General features: G+C 39.9%; 1 protein-coding gene across 1 annotated transcript in view; it reads left to right on the forward strand.

The window, feature by feature from the left end:
- The window catches only part of CYYR1 (cysteine and tyrosine rich 1), a gene marked incomplete at its 5' end in the record, with an annotated part of 76,371 nt that extends 49,702 nt beyond the window's left edge, over positions 1-26,669 (forward strand). Inside the window, 2 exons of the mRNA XM_081086566.1 lie at positions 19,099-19,256; positions 24,299-26,669. Coding sequence (XP_080942692.1) covers positions 19,099-19,256; positions 24,299-24,432 — 292 coding nt within the window. The 3' untranslated portion in view covers positions 24,433-26,669. The remainder of the gene's footprint in view (positions 1-19,098; positions 19,257-24,298) is intronic.
- Between the last annotated feature and the right edge of the window lie 236 nt (positions 26,670-26,905).

Genomic DNA, 26,905 nt, shown 5'->3' on the forward strand with positions numbered 1-26,905 from the left:
ATCTTGCGGGGGAGGGAGGGAGAATGCCAAACTTGTTAGGAGTTATATCCAATTTTTTTTCCTTTCCTTTTCCCATCTACCTCCAGAATCAAGTATAAAACAGACACTTTTGAAAAGAGCAAATACCCTCTTGACCATATCTATAGATCAGAATATAAACATTTGGACAAAAACAAACTAGCACATGTGAATAAAGAATAAAAAGAAGAAAATTCATCGACAAAAGCATGCACCTATAGAAGCAGAGCACCACCTGTCCCACAGGTAGCATTAAAGATAAATTAAATCTTAGCTTTAACATTGGCTACAGCTCACAGGTGTATTACAACAAGGAGACAAACAGGATAAAAAAGGAAATATATTTGGAGTTAAACAATTTATAAATAGACTTATAACACTTGTTTCGGGAATACAAGGAATCAGTGGCCTATAAAAGGAAAGACAGACACTGTGATATCTCATCCTTGTAGGTGCAAAAACCAAGAGACATTATAAGGGCCAAAATAATTTAACTATTTTCTATTTGCTCGGGGCTTTACAGCTTAACGTAATTAGTGTATAAGAAGCACACTGTGACTATATCTTTCTTTTGAAATGCTTAAATTCATAAATAACCTACTGTTCTCCTATTGCTCTACAAATGTAACTTAGTCTTCTTATCAAACTTGCTATACATTTTCATCTACTCCCTGACTACCTGCAAAGGAAACAGCAGTGTCTTAGTCTGCTTGGGCTACCATAACAAAGTCACTGGGTGACGCTGTCTTGGCCCAGCTGGCGTGGCTCAGTGGTTCAGCATCCACCTATGAACCAGAAGGCCATGGTTTGATTCCTGGTCAGGGCACATGCCCAGGTTGCAGGTTCGGTCCCCAATGTGGGGCATGCAGGAAGCAGCCAATCAATGAATTTCTCATCATTGATGTTTCTATCTCTCTCTTCCTCTCCCTTCCTCTCTGAAATCAATAAAAATATATTAAAATCAAGAAAAGACACTGCCTTTTATTTGACCAGGGTAGAAATTCCCTCACTCAGCCCTTGCCCCGTCCCTGCCTGCACTGCCATAGACTCTTCCTCTAGCAAGAAAATACTGCATTTCCCCACCCTTTCCCATTTTTCTTCCCATTGTTGAAGAACATAATTCTTTTTCAGTCATTTTCACATGCTCGCTGATATTTTGTGCATTCGGACCCAGCAGCTTTTCACGAACAGAACCTCCTGCTTGTCGGTTGACCTCATGTCTGGCCTCACTCATGGACTCCCAGCCATTCTGCTCTACCATACTTTGCAGTGTCCCAAATGCACTGTGTCCCCTCCCTCCCCCTTGCCTTGGCTTTCTCTTGCCTTGCTGAATTCGTTTACTGTTGAAGCCATAACAAATTACCGAAAAGTGTAGCTTAAATCAACAAAAACTTGTTCTCACAGTCCTGGGGCCAGATGTCTGAAATCAAGGTAGCAGGGTATCAGCAGGGCCTGGCTCCCTCTGGAGGCTCTAGGGGAGAATGTTCTCTTGTCTCTTCTAGTTTCTGGGGGCTGTTGACATTCCTTGGCTTCTTCCACTCTCTGTCACTGTGGTTACACTGCCTGCTTCTGTCTGTCAAATCTTTCCTGCATGTCTCTTTAAGGATACCTGTCATTGGGTTTGGAACCATCCAGATGTCCAGGACGATCTCTTGATCTCAAGATTAAGTTCAGTACATCTGTAAAGACCTTTTCCAAATAAGATAACACTCACAGGTTCTGGGAGTTAGGACCGGACACATTTTCTGAAGAGCATCATTCAATCCACTGTACTTGCCCATGCCTTTCCTCACCTCTTTTGCAAACTCCTAATTGATGACCCTGTCTCTCCATTCTTGCCTCTTGCAAGCTATTTGTTAGTCTATGGATATTCTCCTGAAACACACCTCTATTCCTGCCGCTGACCTCTCCGCTATACAGTCACCCTTTACTGTGGTTTTCAAGGCCTTTTATGAACTCACTCTAGTTTAGCTCTCTGGTCTCATCTGCAACCATTAGTCAAACATCTTCCTGCCATCAAAGCTACTTATAGTACTTACTTTACTGAACTGTTTCCTCTTAATATTTGCCCTACTCTCTCTCTCACTCTCTCATGGCTTGTTTTTCTTTCTGAATACTTTTTTTTTTTTACTTCCTTGACCAACTCACCTTTCAAAGCTCATTTTCATTATCATTTCTTTCATATTTCTTAATATCTTGTCTAACTGTTTTCCTTCCCTGGTATCATTCAAAAGAGACACTTTCTGGATCTACAGTTCCCAGACAAACATCTGAATAGGTACTATATCCACAGTGGACAAATATATGAAGAGATCTGTTTCTCATTTGCTGCAACCTTTTGCAGTGAGGATTCAGGATCTGGAGAAGGGGCTGTGCACAAACGGATATACTAGACAAGAAATGTAAATTTAGAAGGCATTGGGGGGAGTCAGGTGGAGACCTTACTCTCTAGTGGAGAGGTTCCCCGAATGCCTGGACCATTGGCTTTTTATTTACTAGAATACACATTTCCCCTTTAGCAAAGCAAACACGCATATAAAGGTAAGGTTTGGTAAACAGTAAAAAATTATCAGGGCTGTGGTTGGCAAACTGCGGCTCGAGAGCCACATGCGGCTTTTTGGCCCCTTGAGTGTGGCTCTTCCTAAGCCTTAGGAGTACCCTAATTAAGTTAATAACAATGTACCTACCTATATAGTTTAAATTTAAAAAATTTGGCTCTCAAAAAAAATTTCAATCGTTGTACTGTTGATATACGGCTCTGTTGACTAATGAGTTTGCTGACCACTGGGTTAGGGGATTGCCTTGAGCCACTATTATCTCCACAGAACAATCAGTGCATAGCTTTTAGCCCTTGCTAAAGCCCAAGGTCCATCAGCCTTCTGTGTTCCCTGCTGCACTTTCATGACAGTGTAGACAATGGGTAGCTTTCAGCACTCATTCTTTCTTGAAATGTAAAAGATGAAAATATTGTAAAGCTGATGTCAAATTTAGCTGCTTGAAATTTCAAACCAAATGAAAATATATGACAAAAATGACATATGGGAACTCAATTTGAGATTTAATTCAGACTTTTTCATTCAGTGGAGAGCATAAAATCAATATTTACACATGGTTGCCTAAAAGAGCCATGTTTTGCTTGTCTTTCAATGTAGAAAAGACTGTGTGCTTCTTAGGCATTTTAAAACATAACATTTAGGGAGCCTTGATCTTAAATGGATTTATTATCAAAAAAACAATTATTAGTTTTAGATTATCACAATATTGTTGTCAGAAGCAGTATGCGTGACTCCTTCTCAGGTTGGTCATATATGAGCCACATTTCACTGAGTCCATGGCATTTTAATAACTTGAACTTAAAATAGTAAAAGACCAAGTTATATTTCTTAGCCCCATGTAGTACTAGAACTTCCCTTAGGTACAAATACAAGCAGCAAACTATCTGCTAGTAGCAGATGGGGGGGAAAAGAGGCCAAGATTTATAGAATAGAGCCAAAAGGCTCTATGATCATTTTTCTTTGTAGGCATGCTAGCGGATTTGCTTTTTAAAAACTGACCTTTGTTCAATAGAACAAAATCCGAATTCTTGTTAGATTTATTTTATGTTCTGTGGCTTGAGTGATAGAAGATTGATGCAACAGTCTTGAAGTCATGAACTGGTGAAATGATGGACATAATCCCAAACTCTACATTAAATAAGTTATTGGTGTTATTCCCTGGAATTTTTATGATTTGGATTTCCTGATGAGGGTGCATTGGTGAAAAGAGGCTTACTTGAAAATTAAATCTAAGCAAGTGTGTGAATATTTGAAGGGCCAGAAAAATTATTAAGATTGTTGACTTTGATGCCAAGTAAAGAAGAAAAAATAAAATCCCTTGGCACCCATTCAATTTAGTGTAAGTGAATGGAGTATTCTTTAATGACCTTTCTATATCCTCAAAGCTAAGAGATTAATATGTTACTGTCCAATTAATACCTTTCCTTACGAGCAGATGCTTTCAAATTTGTCATCCCACTGGACTAAAGCAGTTCAAAAACTGCTTAGGAGAAACTTTAGTAACAGTTATAAATGACTAAAGGAAATTAAAGTATACCTTTTCACTGAGATTTACTTAAATCTTCTAGAAAATTGATCTTTCTTGCTGGATGTGGTTTAGGTCAGCAATAGAACAGGATGTTGGATAAATAATGGGTCTGAACCAATCTGGCAATTCCAGGCTGCTGGACTAAATTTTCTCCCTACTTGGGAAGCACTGGCCCGCCTGTTTCATAGAGCCAGACATATACTTTAATGACTATCTCTGAGCAGTAAAGATTGCAAACAATTGTTCAGTTTCTGTACTTTTTTAACTTTTGTTAACATTTTCCTAGTTTTGTGTATTACCAATCAGACATATTTTTCTATGTTGGAAATTCATTTTGCACCTGTGCACCCGTGATTTCTCCCCATATTTCAAATGCATTCAGTAGACTGAAAACATGAAATAAAATGAGGACTGGAAAGAAAATAATAGTCACATACATAATGACGTTTCTTCTATTTCATTTCTGTAAACAGAAATGTTTTGACTTAAATTACTATCCTTTTTGGTGAGAAATTGCTGCTAAAATCACCTCTTTTTCCAGTTCCACATATCAGATTCAACCTTATGTTTCTTCCCCCTGGCCCTGTCCTTCACCTTCTTAACCAATTTCGGCTGAAACGGAAAGCTCGTAAGCAGCTTTAGACCTCTTCGTTATAACAGCCCAACTCTGACTCTAGATTAGCACCAGCAGCTGACTTTAAAAAATATAAGAATATTTGGATCTCATCACCAGAAATTCTGATTTAATTCATTTGGATTAGGGCCCTGGCATCAGTAGTGTGTGTGTGTGTGTGTGTGTGTGTGTGTGTGTGTGTGCGCGCGCGCGCGCGTGATTTAATTTAAATCTAACGTGAAACCAGAGGTGAGGACCACGGGTGTCACTCTGAGGCATAATGGGACTGGCGCTCATATTCTTGACCCACTCAGGAGCAGCTGTGTAACTCAGGGAGCCTAATAGCCACACCTGATTCCTTGGAAGGTAGCATTTCCAGGGCCCACTCCTGGACTTCCATAATTATTTCCTGAGTTGAAACCCTTTTATGATGTCTCATTCTGGTAGCAAGATTCTTGCCCCCCCAAACTGAAGCTTAGAGAGGTCAAGTCACAGAGCTCATTTAGTGGTAGAAACAGGATTTAAACTTTGTCATGGCAAATCCACATCCTAGGCTCTGAATCAAAACACCCATACCTTAGTCAAGATATTTAGGCTATTCTGCAAAAACAGATAAGCCCTGAAATCTCAGGGTCTTAGCCCAATACCACTTCGTTTCTTGAACACATAAGCTGTTTGTATCTCTCTCAAGCTGTGACGCAGGGACTTGGTCTCCTTCCATACTGTAGGCTCACCATCCCAGGATGGTTCCAGAACCACAGACAAGCTGGGATAGTAAAAGGTGAGGAAGAAACACGAAATCTTTACTGACCTTGACCGGAATGGATGCAGCACTTCCTTTAATATTCTTTTAGGGAGTATTTGTCACAAAGTCTCTCTCCTCTAAGAAGCCGGGGAAGCTGGGAAATGTGGAGGAGGTGGTTCTGAAGGTGGTGAGTGGATAAGACGCAGGAGCACAAGGCTCTTACTGTCTCTTCCACATCCCCGCTGCCTTCGCTCACCCGCCTCAGATAAATCTGTGGCAGTAAAGATGGTCACCCCCCTAATTCCCTGTTGCTGTGTTCTCCTTGTTGGATCTGCCTCTTTCTGCCCAATTTCTGCATTAATTTGATTAGAAGAATCTTTCATCTATAGCAGTGATTTTCAACACACTGGTGTGCTGCAAGAACTTTTAAAACATGGCTATTTTTAAAAACCTGGCTATTTAGTCAGGAGCATTGACCTTTCCCCCTTAGATTGTCAAATTTTAAAAAATGACAATAACCAACACAACAATAGTTGTCCAGTGTGCATGCTCCATCTTCAACTGTAAATATATTGGTCATATAATAGAGTTGCATCTTATTGGTCATGTCCCATAATAAACTTGCATCTGATTGGTTAATTCTTGGTACCAGAAATCTTTATACTGTATACAAGTGTAGGCACCTGATTTTTTAAAGAGTCACTTTAGAGCAAAAATGGTAGGTAACTATTATTATTATTATTATTATTATTATTATTATTATTATTTTGCTGCAAAAAGCTTTATTGTTTCCATTTGGCCCAATGCATGGGAGAGGGTTTCAGGGTGGTTAAAAGAATGGCTAGTAGTTTGGGAAAGAGGCTCAGGCAAAAGCCAGACACCAGGGGATGCAGAGGGGCCCCTCAAAGGCCTCTGGGCTCCGAAGGCTCCTAGTCATGCTTGAGGGGGAGCCCTTCGAAGAGTTACTCGCCCAGCCCAGCCTGGGGACCAGCAGCCTGTGGAGGTGAGTCAGGTGTTGCCCATCTTCTTGATGAGCTTCACCTCCTCACCCCGGAAGTGGTTCTCCAGGAAGTCACAGAGCTGAGGGTCTGGGGTAGAACCCAGGGCCTGCAGCTCCAAAGGGCCTGGGTCAGGTTCCTCTCCAAGGCCAGGGTGGCTTCCATGGGCCCTGAGTTTTGCCCACTCACCTTGGGAGGCTTCAGCACGTCCTGGAAGGGAATGCGGCCATCACGCTGGTTTTGCAACTTTAAGAGAAGCTCAGTGCCCTCGGCTTCTTCTCCGCCAACTCACGGATGAAGTGGCCCATGCCCTCCAGAGCCACATCTTCATGGTCACAATAGAAGCCCCAAGAGAAGTAGGTGTGGGAGGCCCGCAGAGGCGGGGGGACAGGCGGTGGGCAGCAGCCTCCACCTCGGTGGAATTATTCTGACGAATTTGGGAGCTCATGGTTGGTAGTTGTTTGGCAATAAGGAGTTAAGGTAGAAAAGAAACCGGTGTGTTGGCTGGTCCTGGAGGTGGTTCTGAAAGTGGTGACTGGATGAGATGCAGGAAGGTGGCTGGAGGCTGGGAGAAGGGGTGTCCCTGGGTCTGTTCCATCCAAATACTGTTGAAGCAGGAGACCGATTGGGACCGTCGAGGGCACTGCCTTTGTTTGTTTGTTTGTTTGTTTTGTAAGTCAATCAAAATTATATCTATTTTTTTGTCAGATCAGCAAAAAATATACTATTTTTTTTGGTGTACTGCAGAACTTTAGTAATTAGTTTATGTGTGCCATGGGATGCAAAAGGTGGTAAATCGCTGACCTATAGTGAACACCCACACTCTAATTTGCTATTTGCTTGTCTACACTGGCAAGATAATTACCTGAATAACTACAGTTTGCCTTATTCTGCCAGACAACACAGCTTTATTAGCTAATTAGTTTTCTCTCCAGTAGGAGAGCTGTCATTTCCCAGTCCAGTTCTCCTTCTTTTCCTCTGTCCTACCAGATGGAACAGGATATGAAGTTTGCCTGTCTTCAGAGGCACTCAAAAGAGACAAAACTGGTGGGCTGCCACTCTGATACCCAGCGTAATCTCTCCAAACACACACATGGTTCATGGCAATGAGAGGGAGGAGCCCCTCCCTAGCCTATTGGGATGCCAAAGAATACAGTGAAACCTTCAAGCACATTATATTAGCTGCTCCTAAAAATGCACAGAATCAATCTGACTTTTGAATCATTTGTGCTCTTAAAAAAAAATCACGTACAATACCTTCCAAACCAAGCACTGTGTCATGGTATAGCCATTTTAGCCAATAACTTCGGGACAAGGCTATATCTTTCAAAGTAGAAATAATTACTAGTAAGTGAGAGCTAGATAGATGATATGAATAAGTACATGCAGTTTTAATTACTTAGATAAAATACTTAATGCTACCTGGATGATTATTACATCTCTACAGACTTGAGATTGTTGCTTAAATTGACAATAAATGAGATAAAAATTATGGAAAAGCGTTATCTGTTCCCACCTCAGAATTAGAGGCAATATTGTGGGAGAGATTTGTGTGAATAAGTCAGGATAGCTTCTATTACAATTCGCCAATATTCATAGAACTTGGTTCTTGTTGGGATGGAATTAATTATCACACAGAAATTTCAAACTCTTCTAATCTTTTCTTGTATCTTCATTAGTCTGAGATTTCCACCTCTGCTTCGCTTTCTTTTCTTGACCTGCAACAGCTGTATTATTAAAGTGGAATTTCTGCTAATTAGCAGTGCTACTGAGGAGCTGAAGGGGACCTCAGGCGTTCTCTGATCCAATTAGATTCTAGCAGCACAAAAACCTGGAGCAGAAGATTAGACTGCATGTAGCAATCTAAGAATAACTCAAAGACTATTATTTTTCACTTATGTTTTCCGGAGGTTTGGGAACATTTGTTTCAGAGAAGGACAATTAAGAGTTCATTGATTATACAGATGAAGAAACCCTCCTATCAATACATGCACATTCTGCTAAAAGTTTGTGTATACAATATTAGAGAGTGCATATGCCTTTTATAAACATATTCATTTTGGAAAGCACACTTGGTTAAAGTCAGGCCAGTAAGCAAGGAGAGTGAGCGGAGTTTAATTTCTGCCCCCTCTCTGCCATCTTCTGAGCCTAACACTTCTCTCCTTTCCTACAAGAGGTTAATGCTTTCCCTCTGCAGAGGCCCCTTCTTTGGGGGACGTAGGACACCTGGTGAACTGAGCCATGCTGAAGTGTCACACACTTCCAGGGTATTGTTCTGTGTTGGAATAAACTGTCTCACCAGTCAATGCCTTTTAAGTACTGGGAGTGTCCAAAGCTTTGTGTGCCTGGGGAGAGCATAGAGGTATAATAAATAATCTTTAGAAGTTTAAACTTGATGACCTTAAACCACCACTAGCTTTACCTTCTATGTTTTATGTTCCTGCACTCCCTCTTCGCCACCCTTTCCCCTGCCCCTCGGCCATTATCAGGTTCAGTATCTTACCATGTTTTGACCAGATTACAATGGTCTTTTAAAATTATTATTACTAGAGGCACGGTGCACAAATTTGTGCACCAGTGGGGACCCTCGGCCTGGCCTGCGGGATCAGGCCAAAACTGGCTCTTTGACATATCCCCCGAGGGGTGCTGAATTGCAAGAAGGCACAAGCCAGGCCGGGGAACCCCACCAGTGCATGATTGGGGTCAGGGAGGGACACGTGAGGTTGGCTAGCCAGGGAGGGACTGCAGGAGGGCTCCAGGGTGTGTCCAGACCATCTTGCTCAGTCCTGATCAGCCAGGCCCCAGCAGCAAGCTAACCTACCAGTCAGAGAGTCTGTCCCCTGGTGGTCAGTGCATGTCATAGCAAGTGGTTGAGAGGCCTTAGCTTATCATTAGCATATTATGCTTTGATTGGTTGAATGGCCCACTGGACTACTGGACACTTAGCATATTAGGCTTTTATTATATAGGATTGTTTAGAGTATTACATATTTCTCCTTTTTCCCCCATCGACCCCTCCCCAGCCACTCCCCCCCCCACAAGGGAAGCCCCCACTTCCCCAGTGTTCGTGTTCAATGGTTATGCCAGTATGCAAGCATACAAGTCCTTTGGTTGATCTCTTACCACGCCCCCTCCCCTGACTTCCCTCTGAAGTTTGACAGTCTGTTCGGTGTTTCCCTGTCTCTGGGTCTATTTTTGTTCATCAGTTTATGTTCATTATATTCCACAAATGAGTGAGATCATGTGATAACTATCTTTCTCTGACTGGCTTATTTTGTTTAGCATAATGCTCTCCAGGTCCGTCCATGATGTTGCAAATGGTAAAATTTTCTTCTTTTTTATAGCAGTATAATGGAGTTTCCTCAAAAAGTTAAAAATGGAACTCCCATTTGACCCAGTAATCCCATTTCTAGGAATATATCCCAAGAAATCAGAAACACCAATCAGAAAGGACATATGCACCCCTATGTTCATAGCAGCACAATTTACAATAGCTATGATTTGGAAACAGCCTAAGTGCCCATCAGCAGATGAGTGGATTAAAAAACTGTGGTACATCTACAGTGGTCTTTTAATAGGGCTCCCTGAGAACCGTTTGATACCTATCAAATCCACTTTCCGCATTCCTTTTAGGCGGATCTGTGCTTACATATTTCCACCTGTTTTCTACACACTCCAGCAAAAAAGCCAAGTTCTTCACCATGTCATTGAAGACCCTCCTCCTGACCAGCCCCCCAACCCCTTCTTATCCTCCAGCCTCACCTCCCCCTTCTCTATTCCAGAAACGCCTGACTTCTCACTGTCCCTTAAACCCATCATGATACATATATTACATTTCTATGGCATTTGCATGTTGTTCTTTTGTGCTGAAATGTGCTCCTGCTCCAATCCCTTTAAATCCCTTTGATTCATTCCTAATCTTCCTTTAAGATTGAAGATACCACCTCAGGAACCCATCCTCCAGCAGTACCCCCTACATACACATATATACCCACCCCCTCTTTTGCTCACATACATTTTCACACATGCCTTCTTCTCACACACACACTCACACATGCCTGCACATGTGCTAACACATTTGGATTAGGCACTGTACTCTGTTTTTATAGAATTTTGTCAGTGCTTCCTCTTTGACTCAATGCCATGCATTATTATTACATGCATGCGTGTCTGTGTCTTCCCCAGTATTTGTCTTCCTTGAATCTCCAACATCATATCTAGACCAGGGTAGACACTAAAAAATGTTTGGTGTTACATAATTTATGATTTTCTCTAACCTTGAGATATTTTTTTAAAAAATAGTGTCTGCTAGAACAGATGGCCACTAGAAATCCTCACACTCCCATACCTGCAAACTTGTCTGAGTTACTTTCTGACTTTGTAGTGCCACATATATGTTGGTGAAGGGTAGACAGATCTGAGATTTGGGGTCATTTGTCTCGATCTGTCTTTCATTCTTGATAATTCTAGCTCACATCTACAAACTCAAACTTGGACAACTTGGACCTGGGATCCTAATAATGCCAATTATACAGAGTTATAGTGTGTGTGATGTTTGCCAAACCCTTTGCCTGTGCACCTGAATAGACTACCTCTCTTCCCATTGCCTTTTTCCATTGGTTATATATTGAAGGTCTGGGGACAGGCATTTGATCAAAGCTGGGTCAATCACGGTATTCCTGGCCTTGGCCAAGTGGATTGAGAGGTGGGTCCTTAACTCCAGCCCCGGCCAATCGCATCCCTTCTCTGAGCTTGGCTCCACTGGAATGAGACATGGTTGAAATAAGTTTCTCTCTTAGGGATAATGGTAAGGCAAAAAAAACAACAACAAACAAACAAACAAACAAAAAACCAAAAAACACAAAACACACACACACACACACACACACACACACAAAAAAAAAAAAACCCTCAGAAACTGTTTGGAGCTATATAGAGGCAGCCACCTACAGGGAGAGAGAATGATAGTGATGCTATGATGAGGAGGGAGTGCTTTTAAACAGCTTTAAGAATCACTAACATGAGCATGAGGCTACATCCTCCAGGGAAGCCAAAGTGTGGCATTTCTGATCAACCACATCAGGTGGGCACAGGTGAGTGTGATCAGCTTTGAATGAGTGTGATCAGCTTTGGGGCTTGGAAGTCGCACGCTCAGGAGAGTTGTGTGCTGATAACAAATGCCAGAACTGAGCAGGTCCCTGGCAGGCCTCGCACAGGGGATCTCCCCCGCAGACACTGATCAAGCACAGCCTGGTCCAGCAGAGGGTGAGGCCTTGCTAAGGTCCAGGAAGAGGATCACAATCATTGGGTGGGCAGGCCCACTTGTCATGAACGGCCTAGCAGTTGGCAGCGCCCCAGGAGAAAGCACGGGGCTAGAGAGCATGTGTGCTCACTGCCAGGGGCCCATAGTGCCTTCATGGTCTGTTACGGTTTCAGCAGTTAATTTGGAAAGGTTTACCACCTCCAGCATCCACCCCAGTCCTACAGGAACCTGATTAAATTTTTAAACGTGTAAGTCTGAAAGGTGGCTGCTATTCTGCCAGGTCAATAACTGTGGGAGCCTCCATATTCACTTGAAACTCTCCACGCTGCGGTCGATGGAAAGGAAAGTAGGTTACTCTGAGGGCTCTGTATTTTCATAATCAGATGCCATCCCTCACGTCTTAGGACTTAAATCTCAACAAATAGATTTTCAATAGAAATCCTCATAGTCACTGTTGAGAAACTGCTTCGTGATTTTTTCCCACCACTCAAACTATGATAAAAAGGCCTAGAAAGGAAAAGAAGAAAGCCCTGTCTAAAGTAATCATCATACATTAAGGTAATTACCTCAGTGTGAAGTTTCAGCAAAGGTTACTTCAAAAGGGTGAGCTGTGCCAAAGCGTTAGAAAGGAGAGAATCCTATCTAGCAGTAATTGGGGATTTTTCGGTTTGGGAGGCAGAAGGCAGGGAAACCTTCATGCAATTTCTGTTTAAATCTAGCTTATGATCGCGTGTCTCATATAGTCTCCATTTCAACACAGTTTTATGAACCATATGCAATCACCCACATGGAAGACACGCTACACTCTCTCCTCTCACGTCCTCCCCAATTCAATCTGGCCATCAGGCTTCAGGGCTTCAGTCTCCAAACTGTTCGGGGAATCCTCTCTCTCCTTTTCTCTGCTTCCCAATAAGACTTTGTCCATTGATCTGACAGAGTGAAGCGACTCCATGACCTTTGCGGAGTAGATGAGAGAATGTGAGCAAGTCAGCCACTGCAGTATAAACAGCTCTGGGGCTAAAATAAGTGGATTGGATTCTATTTCACAAAAACATCCTCCTGGTCAGAAAACTGTATATACAACCAAGTATTAAGAAATCAGGCCAGCCAGTGTGGCTCAGTGGCTGAATGTCCACTTATGGACCAGGAGGTCACAGTTCGATTCCTGTTCAGGGCACATGCCGGGGTTGTGAGCTCCATCCCCAGTGTGGGGCATGCAGGAGGCAGCTGAACAATGATTCTCTCTCATCATTGATATTCTATCAATCTCTCCCTCTCCCTTCCTCTCTGAAATCAATAAAAATATATTTTTTTAAAAAGAAATCATTACTACTCTCTTCATTACAATATTTTAATGCATTGGCCAAAAGAAAGAACTATTAAGAACATGGAATAATCTGAAGAATTTTGCCAAATTTTATTTTTCTCATGTGTACATTTTACTTCCATCCCTACAGTTTGGAATGATATTTTTCATTGCTTTCATTCATCACACATGAATTGTCATAAATAAATAGAATTGTTTAATATTTCCTTTGATAAAAAAGATTAAATACTTTCCTTCAGTTATAATTTATCATAATAGAAAAATTAACTCATATTACACTGTTTTATAAAATGCTTTTGTAAATTGATCATGTCAGAGAAGAAGGGAAATATTACAATTATATTCTTTTCATAACTACTATTTATCTTAAACATTAATAGTGAAACCATATAAAATATCTATATCAAATTACTCTTTGGAGTGCTGAGCCTAAAAGTGTGTTGTGAATATTATTATAACAATTACAACATTTTTTTTATTAATTAAATCTTTATTGTTCAGATTATTACATTTGTTCCTCTTTTTTCCCCCCATAACTACCCTCCACCCAGTTCCCACCCCACCTTCCTCCCTCACTCCCCATCCACTGTCCTCATCCATAGGTGCACGATTTTTGTCCAGTCTCTTCCCACATCCCTCTCACCCCTTTCCCCCCCAAGAATAGCCAGTCCACTCCCTTTCTATGTCCCTGATTCTATTATAATCACCAGTTCATTCTGTTCATCGGATTATTTATTCACTTGATTCTTAGATTCACTTGTTGATAGATGTGTATTTGTTGTTCATAATTTGTATCTTTACCTTTTTCTTCTTCTTTGTCTTCTTAAAGGATACCTTTCAGCATTTCATATAATACTGGTTTGGTGGTAATGAACTCCTTTAGCTTTTTCTTATCTGTGAAGCTCTTTATCTGACCTTCAATTCTGAATGATAGCTTTGATGGATAAAGTAATATTGGTTGTAGGTTCTTGGCATTCATCACTTTGAATATTTCTTGCCACTCCCTTCTGGTCTGCAAAGTTTCTGTTGAGAAATCAGCTGACATTCGTATGGGTACTCCCTTGTAGGTAACTGAGTTTCTTTCTCTTGCTGCTTTTAAGATTCTCTCTTTATCTTTTGCTCTTGGCATTTTAATTATGATGTGTCTTGGTGTGGTCCTCTTTGGATTCCTTTTGTTTGGGGTTCTCTGCGCTTCCTGGACTTGTAAGTCTATTTCTTTGACCAAGTAGGGGAAGTTTTCTGTCATTATTTCTTCAAATAGGTTTTCAATATCTTGCTCTCTCTCTTCTGGCACCCCTATAATTCTGATGTTGGTACGCTTGAAGCTGTCCCAGAGGCTCCTTACACTATCTTCGTATTTTTGGATTCTTTTATCATTTTGCTTTTCTGGTTGCGTGTTTTCTGCTTCTTCGTATTTCAAATCGTTGACTTGATTCTTGCAATCCTCCAGTCTGCTGTTGGGAGTCTGTATAATATTCTTTATTTCAGTCAGTGTATGCTTAATTTCTAGTTGGTCCTTTATCACAACCTCGAGGGTCTCATTAGATTTCTTGTAGATCTCATTAAGTTTATTGGCAGTTTCTAGAAAATTCTTGAAAAACCTTAAAAGTGTGGTTTTGAACTCTATATCCAGTAGTTTGCTTTCCTCCATTTCTGTCAATTGTGTCCTTTTTCTTTGTCTCTGCATTTTTTATGCTTCCCTGTGTTGATAAAGTGGTTTTCTGTGTTAAGTGTCCTCTAGGGCCCAGTGGTTCAGCCTCCCCAATTACCTGAGGAGGACACTCTTGGTGCACCCCCTTGTGGGCTTTGTGCACAGTCTTGTTGTAGTTAAGCCTTGATTGTTGTAGGTATCACTGGGAGGAATTAACCTCCAGGCCAATTGGCTGTGAGAATCAGCTGTGTCTGCAGTGGGAGAACTTTGGTGCTGGAGACAACCTTCTGGGGCAAGACTTGCTTCAATAGGGCTTTGGTGCTCACTGCGTCTGCCCCCTGAGTGTGTCCTTTATGGTTCCACGGAGCTGCAAACTGGATGGTCCCACTCTGACCTCTGGGTTTCCTGGCTCCTGGCTCCCTAGGGAAGTGCTAATCTAGCCTTTGGCTGAGGCTATCCAGCAAAAGCCTCCCTGCAGGGCTTGGGCGGGGCGGGTCTCATGGGATCAACAGGGCGGGGCTAGCAGTTATGTCTGCTCTCAGTCCTGCCTTCAGAGGCTCTGCTTCTCAGTGTCTTGGCAATCGCTGCAAGCCCCTCGGAGAGAAAGCTGCCCTCGATTTCCGACCGATGCCAGACAGTCCCGCTTCTCCCGTATGAGTCTGGGTCCCCAGAGACTCACCTGGAACTGGAGCTCAGAGCCTGAGACTCCCTCCCGATTGAAAATGACAATCGCGCCCTCAGCCGCCAGCCCGCTCTGCATGCACTCTGCACCTTAGTATTTTACTTCCGCACTGCGCCTCCTCTGAGTCTCAGTATGCTTTTCTCTTTCCTTATAGTTGTAGAATTTCCACTCAGCCAGCCTTCCTGTGGTTCTGGATGATGTCCGTTCTGTCTTTTAGTTGTATTTTTGAAGTGGATGTTCACAGCAGCAAACTCCTGTGTTTACCTATGCCGCCATCTTGCTTTCCTCTCAACAATTACAACATTTATCAGAATCTTTTTATTTATGAAAATCTATTAATGGAATAAATTATTTTATCTCTAAGCATTGTTATAAACCACAGTTTCATAGTATCACTAGAGCCACTATAAATACATTTAATATCTTAATTATAAAGTGTAATATTAGTGCAAGTTTTAAGCTATAATTTTGTTCAAAACTTTTTCATTTTAAGCAAGTGTTTAATACCCACCCATGGAGTTTGACAATACACACCGATACTTATATGCATTTATCAAGATTTTGGGCAACCAGAGAAGGACGTCTGACACCAACCAATTCTCATAGCAACTGATGTCCTGCTATTCAATACAATTCTAACACTAACTATCCGGAGTTAGAATCAGACTCCTCAGGCTCAGGGCTCAGTCCCACTAGGTTGCACTGGCTCCAAATATCAGTCACAAGTATCAAGCCGCTAGATACAGCCCTCTGTCTCAGGGATGCCCATAACCCCTTCCTTCAGATTTAACTAATTTCTAGAACATTTCACACGACACGGGAAAATGCTGTACTTACCTGATCACCAGTATATGATAACAGCCAAATGGAAAAGATGCATAGAACGAGGTGTGGGTGAAGGGAAGTGGAGGGTCCAGAGCTCCTGTGACTGCTCCCATCACCAACCCAGAAATGCTCTGAACCTCACCATGTAAGGGTTTGGATGGAGCGCTCCTTGGGCAGGTGTGATTGATTCAATCACCGGCCAATAGGGATTAACTCAATCTCCAGCCCCTGCCCCCTTCCCCAGAGGTCAGAAGTGAGGCTAATCACACTTTGGTCTTTCTGGTAACCAGAAAATGTGCACACCCTGAAATAAATGCATTCTTTCAAAAAAAGAATCCCCTACATTTTTTTCAAGGTTTTTGTGATGCCAAATTGCTCAAATTGATAGCTGTCTCTTTCCAACAGCTGAGCAAACCAAATTATTTATATGCGGAAAGATTAGTTTGTTACTGTATTTTTTTGTATAATAGTAAATTATACTATACATTTATCCTTGCCACGTCTTAAATAACTAATTTTCAATTGTTAATGGGTATCAGAGGATCAAGGGCACCAAAATTATGATTTACTAAGAAACCTAACCTAACACAGTAGTTGCAACCTCATTGTTGACCTCCAGAGCAGGCACTTTGGCTGGAGCTGCCAAGGAAACAAAATGAAGCTACTTTTCTGTGTTTTAAAAGGCATTAATGAATATAAATATATACCAATTCAATATTAACAGCTTGTTTTATTAATATATTTTTATTGATTTCAGAGAGGAAGGGAGAGGGAGAGAGATATAGAAACATCAATGACAAGAGAACCATTGATTGGTTGCTTCCTACAGTGTCTGGCCTTTTTTTTTTTTTTTAATCCAAGCATTTTATTGAATTTCAGAATACTAGGAGTAAAAAGAAAATATAAGAACTTCAGAAAGGGAAAGAAAAAATAGTATCACACAAAGAAAAGTAAATACTATGCTATGGGATTTCTCTATAGCAATCCCAAATTTTAGAAGACAATGAATAATGCCTTCATATTTGTGAAAAATAATGTATTTCAGATTAGCATTCCATACTCAGTCAAACTACCAAGTGAGTGTAGCATTAAGTCACTTCCAGGCATGCAAGGACCCTGAAACATTTATTTCCCTTAAACCTTTCTTTAAGAAGCCACTCAGGAATGTGCTTCAGTGAACAGGGCAGTTCACCAAGAAAGAGAAAGAATGCGGTCCAGACACTTGACATCCATGGACCATAAGCAGGTCTAGAAACAGTTCCAGGTTCAAAAAGCACCGCTGGAGATGGCAGGCTCTGAAGGAAATCACCATGGGGATAAAACAGAACTGATAAAGTGTTTGTCCCTGTGTCTGAGCATTCAAAAGTAACTGATAATTGAAAGATTTCTAAGTATTTGGGGACAGAGAAAGGGGAGTAATAATAGGTTTATGGAAAAAAATGGAATCTCATGGATATACCTTAAAAATCAGTGTAAGTGTAAGAGAAATTAAAGGTAACAATGGCTCAGCAGTAAGTAATATCAAGGTAATATATATATACTAATGACTGACTTAATGAAGGATTAGTTTTGTCTGAAGAATCTACAATCCCAAAAACTGTAAGAAAAGCCAATAGCTAATACTTGGAAATAAAATTTTTTAAAGGAATATAATAATATTTTTGAGAAATAAGAAGAAAATACTAAAAAATGCCAATAGAGTTGAAAATTGTTGCTAAAGGAGAGTACACAAATTAAAATTTGCTTTATTTTCCTATTCTACAAGGTAATCACTATCTATACATTCAAAAATGTGATAGATACAAATACAATTTATCCTCTTGCAATCATTCAGTTGACACTGGTCTTATTCTGTTGACATTTGACTTTTCATTTGTTGTATTATTATTATTCAATTAACCATGTATCCTGAACATCTCAATTTATAAACCTCTTCACCTTTTTAAATCATTGTATAGGATTCATTCTCTGATGTATTATATTGTCATTTTTTGTCAATTCCCTTTTTAGGAACATTAGGGTGTTTCTGATATTTTGCTCTTAGCAACAACACTTGGATAAATATCCTTAGTACATTATTTGTACCTATATGTGTTGTATTTCTTTAGGATGCATTGCTACAAATGATACTGCCTATTGAAAATTTGCATATTGCTAAAGATTTCCCCCATTACTTTCCAAAATGGTGGACAAATAGATTCATCCAAATCATATTCTCTACACAGAATGATAATATTGACTCTTTCGTGCAGCATTTTTTTTTTTTCTGTGATGTTGCATGAGAAAAAACTTTCTGGAGAAAAACATTAACATTGATAAAATAAAGGTTTTGTTTACGTTGTTGCTGAATCTAATGGGAATCTGGCATAACTATTCTCTGTATAAATTTTTTTAAATGTTTGTTTTTCTTTTTCTGTTTTATTAAGAAAAATTCTAGTTCTATATGAAGAGTTTTAATGAGGATGAATGTTAAATTATATTTAATATTTTGACATGTATCAAATTGTCTTCATTAAACACATATACTCTACAGAAAACAGATAAATCATTTGATGTTGAAGTACATGGCAGAATGTGTGTGTTTTTTTAATTATTCTTTTAGAGAACATATCAGGAGAATTGTGTTTTTTATAAATACCTGAATTTTTAAAACCGGAATCTGAATGATGAGTTTACTGTTCTGGAAGAGAATTCCCTGAAGATTTGTAACTTTCATTTATTCATTGGAATGCACAAGACTATTTAACTAAACCAGGGAATTTTTTTTAAACATTCTCCTTAAGAACATTCATTAAAAAAAGCACTTGTCATATAGTCATTGAGCTGTATTTGAAAGTCTGAAGAATCCTTATGAGACTTTTTAATAAATGTACTTTCGTTGCTCCTTTTTTAGGGGCACGGCGATTGCCGGTATTGTGTTTGGAATCGTATTTATCATGGGGGTCATTGCTGGAATCGCCATATGTATCTGCATGTGCATGAGAAACAACCGCGGGACCCGGGTGGGCGTCCTCGGCACCGCCCGCATCAATGCCATCACCTCCTATCCTGGTAAGCAAACAGCTCGCTTCTCAGGAAAGCGTCATGCTCTACTCCTTGGAGAGAGGAAACATTAAAGAAACTCACTGAGCCCTAACTGGTTTGGCTCAGTGGATAGAATGTTCGCCTGCGGACTGAAGGGTCCCAGATTCGGTTCCAGTCAGGGGCATGTGCCTTGGTTGTGGGCACATCCCCGGTGGGGTGGTGTGCAGGAGGCAGCTGATCAATGTTTCTCTCTCATTGATGTTTCTGTCTATCCCTCTCCCTTCCTCTCTGTTAAAAACCAATAAAATAATTTTAAAAAATTAAAGAAACTCACTGGAATAATCTCCAAGTATGTAGTGTATTTCTAAATTAATGTAGATGGAAATACAGTGGGGCCTTGACTTACGAGTTTAATTCGTTCCGTGACGGAGCTCGTAACTCAAATTACTCTTATGTCAAATCAATTTTCACCATTACAATGAATTGAATGCTGGGCTGATGTTGTGGCGTTCACTGTGACTTTCGCTGAGCCAGCTAGCGGTGGGGTATCTGAAGCTGGCTCGTAATCTGAATTTAGCTCGCAACTCAAAGCAAAAAATCAGCCGAAAGACGGCTCGTATCTCAAAAAACTAATTAGTCGGGACACTCGTAAGTCAAGGCCCCACTATATAGCTTTTATTGGTGATTACTTAGATACAAATAATAAAATCCACCTGATATTGGAAGATATTCATATTTTCCATGGCTGTCTCATTGACTACAGTGAGCAATCTTCCAGTGTATCTATCTGCCATTGGGGATCGAGCCTGCATGTGCCCTGATCAGGAATTGAACCTTGACCTCCTGGTTCATAGCTTGATGCTCAACCACTGAGACACACCGGCTGGGCTAAAATTAATTTTTAAAACATTTAAAAATAGTATTTATAAAATTAGAGTAGAAGACACAAAATATTTTCATGTGAAGTCTTGTGTTTTTTCAGGTTTGCACTTTCTATTTCATACATGGAAACATGTTTTCTACATGTTATAGTGGCATCATTAATACTGCAGATCACAGAGGTGTGTTGCATTTTTAGTAAATGTATGATTCTGAGAACCGATTAATACAAGAAACATAATAAATCTCATGGTAGAAGCATTTTTACTGCAAAAAGACAAGGTCTTCAAGACATAATGTGCTTGATTACTTCTCATTTCCTTCTCAAAGACACTAATTAAGCTTTTACTTAAAGGATCAGGAAGCAACTCAGAGTAGAATTGAAGGCTTTTCAAAATCTTCCATGTGTGGAAATATAAAATGTTTTTACCCACAGTAATTAATTAACCCTGCGATAATAGAGATAGTCTTGAGGCCACATAAGTGAGTAGAAAATAATTTAGCCAAGGTTACATTACCCCTTGAAAGTGCTCAGTGGGGAACCCAACAGTGAACATAATTACTCTGCACTGGGAAGGAGATTAACAAGAAAAGGTAATCTGCTATCCCTGACACTCTGGACAGTGACCTTCTGAAATAGTTTTTTTATTCCTGTCATGTTGGGTAGAATGAATAATATCTGTTTAATTACAATTTTCAGGCACTACCAACATCCTGCACACTTAAGAATCAATCAGCACTATTGTGCATTTTTATCCTCCTATTCTAAGCTCCTAGATACAGGGCTGGGTAGCCAAAATGTTGGATTTAATTAGGATTGGAGTTTCCTCAGCCAATGGAGAAAGAAAGAGAAAAGAAAGTTGATGATGGATGCACAGAAATGATTTCTGTGATGGACCATAAATCTAAGCTGCATAAAGATATGAAGACAGAAAAGAGGTGACATCAGTTTAAATTATCAATTTTTAAATGTCAGTAAATTGAAAATTCAGGTGAGGTTCAAGTTGTTTTGGAATGTGTCTTCTAGAAAGATAAAGAGTTGTGTTCAGATTTGCAAAATGGTAGTATTATTGGTTACAAAGTGAGAGAATGATTTTGAAGACAAAAATGTTCAAGGGACTGAGAAGCAGGGTCACTTGTGTTAAAGAATGACTAAAGCAGATAATTTAGGTGATAACAAACCAACACCATGACGTAAGCAATCTTCAAAATGAAGACTACAAAATGAGCAGAAGGGAGGAAGCTTTTACCAGGTAAAAAATAAAAACAAGAATGACAAAAATAGTAAGTGACAGGCAATTTTAGGTGATTCCTAGAATTTTATTCTAAATAACCAATTCAAAATATAAGTCTATGTATAGAAAGACATTTATCACTCCGTTATTTATAATAATAATAATAATAAATTGTTGATCTCAAAACAAGAGAATGATCAGTTGAATAATATGCAGCTATTAACAATAATGTTTATGAAGAATATATAGCACAATGAAAGGCACTATGTTCTAACACAAAGTACAAAAAAGCATATAACATTTTATATGACCACAAGGATATAAAAAACACAAATGACTAAAAGAGAATATATAAAGATAATCTTTGTTAAATTGTGGTGACAAAATTATAGATAATTTTTGTTTGCAATTTTTCTAAAATAATGTTGCATAGTTTTTATAACACTATGCATCTTCCTTTTACATTTGCTTTAGAAATGTTGGCCTGAGTGGGTGAAAAACATTAAATTTCTCCTACGAATTCATAGCTTCCTTACATTTTCTAATATTGTAGACAACTATAATGACATTAAGGATAAATGGCACGCTTGCTCTACTTAAGTCAGAAAATTGGAATATCGGTTATAAAAGAATTTCTAAGGCACCATATCTCCGTCTGCACCCATATATCTTTTAGAGACGAGTTAACCTTTAAGGAAGAACAAATCCTTTTAGAGTTAATCCGGAATTCTAAAAATTGATACCGTGCAAAGTTGCTTCCTAGTGAAACCTTATTATCTGCAAGAAAGAAAGATAGCACAGCCCACAGATATACAAGTATTATTTCAAAAATGTCTGCCAGTAGCTGGTACCATAAACGATGTGCCATGTCTGTTTCATGATGGATAGCCCAAATATCGCTCTTCAGCATTTTATTATCCCTTCATCGAAATTCAAAGGCTAGATGAATGCAAGAACACTGTTTCATATGTTAGATTTTCTTGTTCAACATGCAGCTGTGGAAACCATGGGGAATCTCACTGAAATGTCCTCCGGCAGTTTTTATGCAGATGGCAAAACATAAACGCTTTGTTACCGAGGCATAGCCGCGTGCTGCGGCTTCAGGACAGAGAGTGATGCAGTCAATCTGTAGACTCATCCAGTGTGCGCTCCTCACGTGGGCAGCAGGGAAAAGCCTGGATATTAAAACAACTTCAAACCACATGCTGGAAAGAAGCAGTTCAGTGGGTATCCAGCTGCAGCTTCCTGTTTTACATGGAGGCTGCATTTCTTAGCTTGGAGGAAGTTCATTACAAATCTCTCTGTCTCAGTCCTCCTGGACAGAATGAAGCAAAGGAGTGGATGTAATGCAGAGGGAATGTGTGATTAGACTCCACAGGACTTATTCCATTTGATTGTAGAAACAAGGCTTGAAATCGCCCAGCCTCCACAGGTCTAAAGCAGCCATGGGGAAGCTGTAGATAGCATCGCTGCTTTCTCTACCGAGCACTGTCCTTGTCGGAAGCCCTCAACCTGCTCAGACCACTAGAGACTCGCAGAGCCTTTGCTGACCAGAGAAATCCTTAGAGGACATCCCAGCCAGAACTATGTCTCTATCTTCCTCTTTTCTTAAGTGACTCAATCCCACTCCTTCATATCCCTGAGGATGGGCAGATCTGTAAATGGCTCAAGTCATCCAACTTCTGGTGAAGTCAGCCAACTAAAAGGGACCGAAAGAAACAGTTTGTGTTTACCAATAGGGTGAAGCCTGGTGTGTGCCCATGCAGCTGTCAGAACGCTGTCATAATCATATTGGTACAAGCACATTTTAGAAGACACTTTAGAAATAAGGTGGTTGAAATGGTGCATGTTCTCTCCTCCCATTCTAATGTTAAGAACCTGGCTTTTGGTTTTGTTTTTGCATTATTATGACACTAGGCTACATTCACAGTAAGCAATTCAACATGCAATTCCAAGTAGAATCATGGTCTGGATGATGATTCAAGTACTGGCAAGTCATCAGAGGGCCTGGTGAGGGTTTGCTCAGTTGTTGAAGAATGGCTGGGTTCTTAAAGATATCATGTACTCAAGGGGTACCTCTCTTCCAACCCTAGAGATGGGGTTGAGATCACTACAAACAGACATCCATACATAGCCATAATAGAGTGTATTAAATGTGATTTTAAAACACACTGACATGTATTTCAATGAAAAATTAAGAAAAATTCTCAAAATTTAGAAAACTAAATTCTTCATCCTTATTTGCAAACCTGCTTATCCTCTCTTTTTTTTTTTCTTGTTCTTGTAATGGCTCCATGACCTTCCAAGTATGGGAGCCCAGTACTGGGTGTCCAATACTTCAACACCCTTTTTTACTCTCCACACCTTTCTCCACCTACCCAGTCATCACCTCAGTTCTCAGAGCTGCCTAAGGGCTCTTATGATCCCCCCCCAACCCCCACCACATACACCACCATGAGTCCCTTATAATCCCTCACATAGCTCTTACATCATCTCACTTTTTCTTTGATCCACCTCAATTCATACTGCAAAGACACATTCGCTAGAATATTCAAAACAAATCTCTTGCTAATTGTACATTGTTCACTCTTTATGTGATTTTCAAAGTCCACCATGATGATAATACTATCCAATTCCTCAACATCTTTCCCATTTCTCCCCTCCGTGTACTTTATGCTTTGTACAAAAAATGTTCCCCTGTTTCTGTGCTTTTGCTCAAACTTGAATTATCTTCTAGTCTCTTCTCTATCTGTCCTTTCACATCATATTTCCAAGAAACTTAGCCTAAGCCACCAACCCTAAATACTTTGACCAATGGCCCTCAGCCTGATAAAACTCAGATTTTTGCAGGCAAAAATTATGTCCCCTCTCAAAGCACCTAGCCCAGTGGCATAAACATGGTGGATTCTCAAATATTTGCTACGTGCCTGATGCCCTTTTCCTTTTCTTTTTCAGTGGCACCACCTCCCTATAGTTACAACCATGAGATGGAATACTGTGCAGAACTGCCTCCTCCCTACTCCCCAACCCCACCGTCTTCAGCACAGCGTTCTCCACCCCCTCCTTATCCTGGACACTCAAGGAAATAATCTTTCTCCCGGAAGAGAATATGTGCCAGCCACACATCTTGCCCTGAATAGAATGCCTACACTCAAAAACAGACAGGAGAGGACTGCTGTGAGGAATAGTCCTTTGGGTCAAACAATGCGTCAAGTGCAATATCCAGGCTAAGAGATACAGGGTTTTTAACCCTTCTCAGAGCTGACCCCATCTGGAGTATTATGTTTGGTTTGATGGAACCACATTTGAAGAGATCTACTGATCAACGTAAGCACATTTGGAGGAGAGTAATGAGATACACAAAATACCTGAAGATAATGCTGCTTATGGGAATTGCAACACTGATCCAAAGAGAAGATTTATGTAAGACAGGAGTACATAAAGAAACCATTAGAGTCTGTATTCCACGTAGCTTTAAGAGTCAGAACTAGAGTTATTCATTCTTCCGTTCATCAGCAAATGCTGATCAAGTGCCTGAGAACCTACTCTGTGCTTTATTCTGTTGGAAGCACTGGATGGAAGTTATAGGAACTTTGGTTTCAGGGCTTTTGTGAAGCGCCTTGTTGCCAAGGCTTCAAATAGAACCTGGCTGACGATCTGTGAGAGACTTGCTCTAGAAGGGTTAGCTCAATCAAATGGTCGAAGGTGCTCCTCAAAGTTCTGCTCATGTTATATGCAGGTGTGGGGTAGATTTGTATGCCTCCAAAACCAAAAACTACTGGAATAGTTGGATCTTACCTATTTGATTTGAGAGTTAAAACAGGATCAAAGGGATTCAAAGTTGCTTGAAGCCAAGAACTCTTCAATGCTAATTACTGCCACCTAAAAATCATCTGGCTTTACTTAGTGTATTATGATAAAGATTATTTCAATGGTGGGAAAAAATGTTCCATAAGCAACAAATTCTTCACTTCAGATTAAAAGATCACAAGTCAAATATTTTCTTTTTGTGTCAGGAAGAAAAGTCTCAGAACTTGACCATGAAGATATACAGGTTTGAAAAAAAAGAAGAGGAAGAAATGAAGTTTGGGTTCTGTTCTGTGGATTTCCATTCAGCCATAGCTTGGACAAATTTCTATTTCTCTTTTGTGATATTTTGATAATCTATTCTCTTGAAAAGTTACACAGTTAATGGAAAAGTTAGGATATTAATATCAACTTGTTGCCTTTTGCCAAAATCCAAATGTTATCAAATGCCTATCTTTAGGTGTAAACATTGTTAATAAATAACTTTAATGTGCCATATTTTTCTGCCAGTGGCCTTAACATTTATGTTTTTATGTTGTACTTTTCATGTATTTAATATTTACACTAAGAAAATATTGGGACTAGATTATTAAATTTTTGTATCACTTTGCAATTAAATATAAAATGTTTAAGCTGACATCATTGTCATGTTTCAGTGAAACCCCAAAACAGTGCTAAAAATTTGCTGAATAAAACAAACAAAATGCCTTAAGGTATAAATTATAGTTCCCATTCTTGTAGTTAGGAAATTTAGTAGCTAATATACATAGCATATTTTACTTACAAATACATCTATCTGCCTGAAATACGGTTTAACTGCCAGTGAGATTTAAAAACTAGTGAGTTTTCAATGACTTGCTTGGTTTTAGGCACTGACAATTGTCCTACTCATGAAGACACAGTGCATTCAAGAGTTCCAGCCTGTTCTAGTGACTGAGATTTAGCACAATTTTCACAGAACCTCCGCTTTCATTCATCTCTCTTCTTTGCAAGTGTGAGCAGACCCAATCCAACTGAAGCTGTGCAGCTCAAAGTGCAGGGGTCTCTGTGACTGAATTGCAGAATGTTGGTTGCAAATGCACCATATATTTCTCAAGAAAAATGGAGAGGAAAAGACCAGTGGAAATTGAATTCTCATCATCTTCACCATCAATAAACATTTATTACGCACCTCCTATAGTCTGCAATCATTACCCACATAGGAGCCATTTCCGTCCACACCATCTCTCTTCTTTGAGTCGTTTTATGGCCTCCCATAAAATATATCACAAACCCATAGACCTACCAGAGATGACTATTTTTATTATTTGTATTTAGTGTCACAATAGCATAAATGTGCACATTATCAGGATAGACTTTTGGAGCTCACTGATTATTTTTACAGATGAAACATCTTGGGGGAAAATAGTATTTGTTGTGAAAGCTTTGAATGATGATTATTTAAAAACTACTGTATTTGCTGAGGCCAAAATGTTTACAATAAGCAATAAAATGAAACAACCCATTATAACAAGGGTTATATTTTAATTGTGTCTATTTTGTTTCGCCCTTCCTTCCTGATGATCTAGCCTTGTTCTTCTGTACAGAAAACGCAAGACTGGAGCCAGATAGACTTTATTTTCAATCCTGTCTCCTGCCTGTGTGATCTAATACAGGCCACTTCATCTCTCTAAAATGCAACTTTCTGCTCTGGAAAATATAAATCATACAAAGGGCTTCCTCAGGTTTTGTGCAAATTGGATGAATACATACAAC

Source organism: Myotis nattereri (genome assembly GCF_964212035.1).
Source record: "Myotis nattereri genome assembly, chromosome: 3".
NCBI lineage: Eukaryota > Metazoa > Chordata > Mammalia > Chiroptera > Vespertilionidae > Myotis > Myotis nattereri.